The 8486-nt window shown below is 44.9% G+C and overlaps 1 protein-coding gene across 1 annotated transcript; it reads right to left on the bottom strand.

The window, feature by feature from the left end:
• Window positions 1-2087: 2087 nt before the first annotated feature.
• Window positions 2088-4301, bottom strand: LOC309557735 (uncharacterized protein; the record flags this gene model as incomplete). The annotated part of the gene is made up of 2 exons (XM_082260506.1): window positions 2088-3117; window positions 4216-4301. The coding sequence occupies 2 exons, from the start codon at window positions 4299-4301 to the stop codon at window positions 2088-2090; spliced, it is 1116 nt and encodes a 371-aa protein (XP_082116632.1).
• Between the last annotated feature and the right edge of the window lie 4185 nt (window positions 4302-8486).

The following is an 8486-nucleotide window of genomic DNA, read 5'->3' as shown; positions in this document are numbered from 1 at the left end:
TGCTCTGTTTAGGATTAGGGTGCTCCCTGAGGAGCTGGAACCCGCTATACACACCCGCTGGAACCCGGGAGTGTCCAATCACGTTAATACTACGTGACTGGACGATAACGAACCACTCTGCCGCAGTAGTATTACTGTGAGCGGTTGTAGAGTGGTTAATCAAAAAAGACTGACTGATTTAAAACTAAATTGAAATTTTCTGCCAAGACTAAGGGCTCTTTCACACGGCCGCTCCGTGTGAGAGCTCCGCTGCAGTCTTTTTTCCACGGAGCGGATGACATTTGTGTCATCCGCTCCGTATGCCCGCATATCATCCCATCCGTTTGCGGATGATATGCGGACATAATGTAAGTCTATGGGGTTTGCGGATGTCAGCGGACGACACCACTGACATCCGATTTTCCTTCCTTTCCGTTTTTTGGACAGAACAAAAATAGGGTTTTGTTCAGTTCCAAAAAACGGAACAGAACCGACAGGAAGAAAATCGGATGGTATTCCGCTGACATCCGCAGTGCCATAGACTTACATTATGTCCGCAAAAAAAAAAAATAATATAGGATGATTTGCGGACATACGGAGCGCCCGTGTGAAAGGGCCCTAACACTGGTGGCTGTGTGGACAGAGCCCTACACAGCTGTGCTGTGAAAGCAGGGGCATGGAATGCATTCCCCACCTGCTATCACACACAATGTGTGGGGGGGGGGGGGGGGGGGGGCTGGTGGGAATCTCTCCCCTACGGGCAATTGGATGGAAAACAGACCACCCGTCCAATTCCATCTGATCAATTGTTGGAGAAAAAGGGCCACCATCCCTCTGCCTTTTGGCAGACAGGATCAGATGGACTGGTGTCAGACATCCCGCTTCATAGAAAAGACTGGAGGGTCCAATCAGGTCTGCCTGAAAAACCCAATTGGATTGCCCCTGTGAAAGGGGCCATAGGCAGGCAGGAAATAGATACCCAACATGTCATGCTTCAAAAATGCGCATGCTTGCGGAATGGCGACAAACTTGGTACATGAAATCCCCATAGGCTACTAGCTTAGAGTTACAGGAGGTCTAGGGCTCAAATTATTGCGTAGATAATTCACATGTTTTGTTTGAACACTGTTTACATATGTGGGCGGGACTTGCATATGTGCGCGCGAGCCAACGGGGGCAGGGAGCTTTATTTTTTTCCTATTTATTATTTTCTTTTATTGTAAAAAGGCCCTTTAAGCCTGTCTGACATCGCTCCAGGCCTCCAAGAGGATAGAGTCGAGTGAGACCCATCTTGCCCTCACTCGACTTCCTGTCTCAGAGGATACGGTAAGAGGGGAAAACGGCCGGGGGGGGGGGGGGGGGTCTCCTCTTCCGCTGCACCCTGATCTCACAGTGAATCCGCTGCTGGGACCACCCTTACCTGAAAGCCGATCGCCCGCCGTTTTAAAAAGCACCAGGGTTACGGCTGCTAGCTGCTTCCATAACCCCAGTATTTAGCGTCAAAGGACTGGCATAAAACTGCGGCGGGCGGTCAGTAAGTGGTTAACTGTGCTAAATTTCACACCTTTTTGTTTTCTAAATTTGTGCTAATAAAAGGTCAACCCCCTCTTGACTATAACCACATTAAAAAAAACTTTACAGTTTAAATGCAGCGGTGTTGTGGAACTCTTTAAATTAAAGTAGGACACATGAAATGCATTTTAAAGCATATTTATTAATCAAAATTAGGGTACAGATGTCACCACTCATACTGCCAATGTTGTCATTTTAAAGTGAACCATGGCATTGCTCATAAGGGGCAGAGTAGCAGGATTTCTTCAGACAGGACTTGGAAGTAGATTGCACTTGCTACCCCTGATCTCCTACTAGGGGTACCAGTACATGTAGCTGTGGGAAGTTCTGGTTAGTCAGGATTGTACAAAAACCAACCCTCTTCATATGGCTGCAGAGCATTGATCACAGGGAAGTCCACTACAGCCTGCCCAGAGTCTTCTGTGAGAGCCTTACATTGCTCAGAGAGAGACAGAGAGAGAGTACAGGTTCACTTTAACGTTACAGCGCTAATAGAAGTGAATGAAGCCTCAACATTGGAAATCCAGAACTAAATTTCATGCACTTGGCAGGGGGTTATCAGTAGGTGGGGTAGGGTTGTCAAGAATTCTCATATCCCGGCAATGAAGCACAGGCTCTTTTCCCAAGCCCATCTGGTAGACATAGATGTAGACTTTTTGTTGTGGCTGCACAGTGAGTGTTATTGTCTCTTCAACTTCAGTGGCCTCATTCCAATTCTCCCTCTCTGTGTTTGTACTGGATCCACCATATTCAGTTGAAAGTGAAAACTGGGCCTTTGCAATTAAAGCACTCAATCCTCCTGTCTCAGTCGAGACAGTTGCTGACACTTTCCAGTTGTGCTCTATACTGGACATCTTCTCCTTCTCATATCCAACCTTCTTGGTGACCCGATTCTTCCATTCAATGGGGGTCTGGGAGTCATTGTCAATGGTCTTGATGCACACCCACTCACCAAAAGAGGAGCCCTTGGCAATAGCCAGACCTCCGGGCAGAAAGCCATAGATGCTGGGATGGAACGAGAAGGTTTCAACGCCCTCATTTTTGTTTAGGTTGGTACATTTTGTGTACTTAATTCCTCCAAACTGGTCCTCTGGATTCACAAAATAGTAGTAATCTTTTACACCAAAATAGTAAAGCCCATTTCTGCATTCCGGGTGTAGCGTGAATTCTTCAGCCTCTTCATCTTTGTTCATGTTCTTTGTCCGGCGATAGACCCCTCGGTCCTGAAAAATGATATAGAAGTACCCAAAAGCTGAACAATAGTGACTGCCCCCTTGACAGTTGGGGTGTAGGGAATAAACAACTGCACTTTCATCTTTGTTCAGGTTTGTAACCCGACGGTAATGGTCCGACTTGATGATGTAGAAGTGGTCATCCTCATAGGCCAAGTAATGATCTCCATTCCTGCAGGATGGGTGCAAGCTGAAGATCTCCAGATCTTCTCCATGATTAAAGTTTGTTGATCTCATGTAACAATTCAGGTCTGGCCTGACGATATAGTAATACTTGTCCACGCCACAAAAATCTGCTTTACTTTTGCTCTTAGGGACAATCATAGCCGAGAAGCTGGAAGAAAACACATGGAATTATGAAACAAGAGATGCACCCATTAACCTATATAGAATTAACAGAGGCTCCATCTTAACAGAAATTAAAGAAAAAAGTTCTGACTACAACTCTAGTTACAGGGGAGGACTGGAGTGGAAGGGTGTTTTGGCATATAGTCCCCAGGCCATTACTGTAGGTTAGGTTGGTGGCCCAAGTAGTGATACCCCATACCCCCCCCCCCCCCATTTCCTCAGAGTGAGACCGCAGGCAGTGACACCTGCTGAGCATTATATAGCTATAGGTTCCTTGCTCAGACCCATCACAGCACTGGGCAGAGGAAATCTTCCAGCACCAACTTCATTTGCAGTTTTAAAGGGTCATGGACTTGAATGAGAGCCAGAGAGGAAGTAAATGAAAAACCTGAATTCTCCCCCCTTCAAGAAAAAAAAATTGTGATTATGCTACGAAATGGTTTAGGAGCCCAGTCCCCCCCCCCCAGTGGTGGGATTCAGCCGGTTCGCACCGATTCCACAGAACCAGTTACTAACTTTCTGCAAGTTCGCAGAACCGGCTGATCCCTCTGTGCGTCTAAGGACGCGCAGTACAATTGAATGTACCGCGCAGCTGCAGACGTGGTGGCCGGGGAGCAGAGCAGTGCGCCCCGACACACCCATTCTGTGACAATAGCGAATGAAAATTCGCTATTGTCACACGGATCCTCCTCCTGGCCAATCAGGGAGCGGGTCCTCCCGCTTCCTGATTGGCCGAAAGGCAAACCCCGTGCCATTGGACGAGGAGGCGGGAGGACTGAGGACTCGGAGACGTGGGGAGCCGGGGACTGAAGAGAAGCCGTCCCATGAGGTAAGTGCATGGGGATCACTGGCACTCTGCAATCATTGGGGGCAATGCTGTGGGCACTCTGCAATCATTGGGGGCAATGCTGTAGGCACTCTGCAATCATTGGGGGCAATGCTGTAGGCACTCTGCAATCATTGGGGGCAATGCTGTAGGCACTCTGCATTGAAAGGGGGGGCACGCTGGGAAAGTCAGAACTAGTTACTAAAATTTTTGAATCCCACCACTGCCCCCCCCCCCCTCAATATCTGTAGTACTTACTCTTTCAGCTCATAGCACTGCACAGTTACATTGTATTCCTTAAATCCCTTTAGCATGACAATAAAAGGTGCGTTACAGTAAACCATTTGCGCAATAATTAATGGAACACACAACATGGGCAATGGCGTGTCCTTGACATACATTTTGCCAAGAGGTGGCCCTGAAAGAAATAGATAGTCATGCCACAATCCCCATAGCCAGTGTGTTTTTTGCATGCAAGTGCACATGTTTTACGCTGGGCTTGAAGTGTGCATGGTGCGGTGTTTAGATCAAGGGCAAAAACACCCAAAATCATGGTGTGGTTACATCTCAGACACAACTACTATAAGGCTCCGTTTCCACTATTGCGACTTGTTGTGCGACTTGAGTCAAGTCGCACAGCAAGTCAAAAGCCATTCATTTCAATTTGGCCCGTTCCAACTGCTGCGACTTGAGTCGCAGCGACTTCAAAAATAGTTTTCGCACTACTTTTGGGCCGACTTCAGTGCAACTTCCTTCTATAACAAGGGACAAGTCGCACTGAAGTCCCCAGAAGTAGCCGCAAACAAGTCACACTACAAAGTCACGCTAGAAGTAGCACGACTTTGTAGCCGCAATAGTGGAAACAGACTTAAGAATTAAATGGGCAGTGCATCCAATCACTAGGCAGGGAGAAATAAAAAAAAAAAAAAAAAAAAAAACACCTGAAAAAAGCAGCTGTTGTGAGAAAACTACTGGCTTTTTCAATGCAGGTTGCCATACGGATTTAATCCCTTCTGTTCTCTACGTACCTCATCGTGAGCAAGCATAAAGTATACACATCAGGGGGAGACCGAACTTATGGTTATTGACTTTCCTTATCTGCTGGCTGTTCTCAGTCAGTGGCACAGAGTACAGACACCAGAAAGTGCCAGGCAGCAAGCATTAGAAGAAAGTCAGCACTGGCAGCCTAAACATTATACCCATGGCAGGCTCTTTGTTCTTGCTTACATATGCAATGTGAAGTCACTTTGCTAAAGTCAGACCAGTGCAAAATAAAAAATTCTGATTGGCTGCTACATGCAATTGGCAATAAGTGGAGGACTGTGGGAATGCCTTGGTCCCAAACTCTACATAAGGCTTATACTAGATTCCTGAAAAGTTAAAATTATTAATGGGACCGCAAAGCTTTGTACCCCTTAAATATCATGGGTGGCCTCATGGTGCATGTAGGACCAAAGCAGACGAAGGCTGAATATCCTAGTGAAAATAGCGATGTGTGGGTTAGGTTGTTGCAGGTTCTCTGTAAAGAAACGGAAGCCACTGGTTTCCTGCAGTAATATAGCAATAGTGGTTCCTACTCTTGGGCCGGAGTATGCAAGGCCTGTTTCACAGAGGCTTCAGCTTGAACAGTAAGCTTTGACAAAGCATTTGCAGAGCTTTCCTCAAGGTTTGTTGAAGCTTTAAATTTTAACATTCAGTTACAGTGTGTAAATGTTGAACACAGATCCTTATAGGAATGCTGATTGCCACTTTAAACACACTGCTAGCAGGCTTTCAACAAGTGCTGAGTGCTTTGGCAAAGCTTGCTGTTCACACTGCTCTTATACAAGCTGAAACCCATGTGAAACAAGAAGTCAGCCATACAGACAGTAGCCAGGATTTACTTACCCAATCAAGGACAAACCAATAAAAAGAGGGAAGGAGACCCAAAATTAGAAAAAAATTAGAAAAAAAAAAAAATCTGTACTTCTACTATACGAGGGTGAACATTAACATCACATAAAACACCAAAAACTAAATAGATGTTAATGTCCAACCAACTTACATTCTTCAGTTTAAAAAATGACACTATAAAAGGTTAGAGAAGGATTCTTCCATATACTTACAATGTAAAGCCTCAGTGCAGCTCTGAATAAAGATCGGTGGTGATCAGTACATGTGAGCCCAACAATCTGAGCTCCTTCTTATATATGGAGATCACCCAACACACTGATCTCTGATTGGGAGGGTTCACCTTCATTATAATCACCTGATACAATCTCAGGGGGACTTTATCAAGACAATTAGCCACACAATTGCCATTCTCACTGCTTCTCATTTAGCAAAGTATACGTGAGAATTTGGGGATTTTTTGGGGGTATTTTCAGCCCCTGGATTCATGAGCAGACAACTTTAAAAGTAAAACTAACATATTTTAGTTTAGCAATTTTTGTTTTAACAAAAGTAAAAGTGTAAGAGAAGGTTATTGTCTCCTGTCAGTATTTTTTTTTTTTTTCTCATCTGAGTCCCATTGGGGAGATTTCCCTTCACTTCCTCTCCCACAGTCAAAACAGGAAGTGAGAGGAAATCCATCCGAAATGAAAGAATCCCCAGTTGTCACCAGAACTATTGTCCCTATTGGAAGATTCCTCCTCTATTCCTGTTCTGGGGACAACACAAATTTGTGATTTTTCACTTTTGGTGATAACGGTCATATGAAGAGAATGAATCTCCTTAACAAGGACACAGACAGCAATAAAAACCAGACAGATGTTCTAATCATTCTTCACATTATCCAAAGCTAAAAAACAAGTTTTGTTATACTTTAACATTTCTCTACATTTTTCAAAAACATAATTAATGCACCCTAAATATGGCGGTAGCATGTAACATGGTCTAAGGGCTCATGCATACTTGCTTTGCTTTGATCTCTGAAGAGCGATTTGCATTCTGATCACTCCTCAGAGAGAATTAGACAGGTGGTGAGAAGGGAATGTATCTCCTTCTCACAAATTGCTTTACATACTTGAACCCTACATTGCATGCAGTTGCAGGAAGCTTAACCGCTTGCCGACCGCCGCAAGTAGATATACTGCGGCGGTCAGCCCCTCACAGGCAAAGTGACGTATATATACGTCACTAGCCTGTGAGGCTCTGGGGAGCGAGCGCGGGCCGCCGGCGGCACGTCCAGCTCCCGCGCGGTCACGGACCCCCCCCCCCCGCGCGTGTGACCGGCGGACTCGATGTCCGCCCGCTCTCTGAGCGATCGTCGGGGGAGAGGGAGAAAGGCAGGCAGCTTGTGTAAACATGCTGCCTGTCATTCTCCCCTGTGTAGGAATAGTGATCATACGGTTCTACTATGTAGGACCGTTGATCAGTGTTCCTACAGCTCAAGCCACAGCCAATCACAGTTAGAATCACGCCCCTAGGGACACACACAGCCCCTCCCTCTCAAATAAAGTTAACCCCTTCACTGCCAGTGTAATTTTACAGTAACAGTGCATATGTATAGCACTGATTACTGTAGAAATGTCACTGGTAACCCCAAAAGTGTCAAAAATGTCAGTCAAGGGTCCGATCTGTCCGCCCCAATGTCGCAGTACCGCAAAAAAATTTGCAGATCGCCGCCATTACGCGTTAAAAAAAAAACAACAAAAATGACAAAAATCTTTCCCTTTGTTAGTAAACGCGATAACTTTTGTGCAAACCAATCAAAATACGCTTTTTGCGATTTTTTTTACCAAACATATGTAGCATAAAACAAATTGGCTGAAAATGTTAAAAAATTTTGATTTTCACTTTTTTTTGGGGGGGAATTTCATATAAAAAAATTTGAAAAATATTGTTATTTTTGCAAAATTAAAGCTCTTTTTTTGTTTATAGCGCGTGATCAAAAAATCGCACAGGTGATCAAATACCACCAAAAGAAAGCTCTGTTTGTGGGAAAAAAAGGACGTCAAATTCGTTTAGGTACATCGTCGCACGACCGCGCAATTGTCCGTTAAAGTCACGCAGTGCCGAATCGCAAAATACCCCCTGGTCTTTTAGCAGCCAAATCCTCCGGGGCTTAAGTGGTTAAAGAGCGTCCATATCCATTTGAATAGGCTGTGCTCAGCGGGCGCTATGCCCACCAAAAGTGACAGAGGGTATAGTTCCTGCCGTGGTTGTGAAGCAAAGCATCATGGTCGGGGGACGGTAAAAACGTGGCTTAACCACTTAAGCCCCGGAAGATTTTACCCCCTTCCTGACCAGGGGGTATTTTGCGATTCGGCACTGCGTGAATTTAATGGACAATTGCGCGGTCGTGCGACGCTGTACCTAAACGAATTTGGCGTCCTTTTTTTCCCACAAACAGAGCTTTCTTTTGGTGGTATTTGATCACCTGTGCGATTTTTTGATCACGCGCTATAAACAAAAAAAGAGTGTCAATTTTGCAAAAATAGATATATGTTTCAAATTTTTTTATATGAAATTCCCCCCCAAAAAAATGTAAAAATCTAAATTTTTTAACATTTTCGGCCAATTTGTTTTATGCTACCTATGTTTGGTAA

Source organism: Pelophylax lessonae, assembly GCF_965119305.1.
Source record: "Pelophylax lessonae genome assembly, chromosome: 6".
Classification (NCBI taxonomy): Eukaryota; Metazoa; Chordata; class Amphibia; order Anura; family Ranidae; genus Pelophylax; species Pelophylax lessonae.
This window is presented reverse-complemented; position numbering and strand designations above follow the sequence as displayed.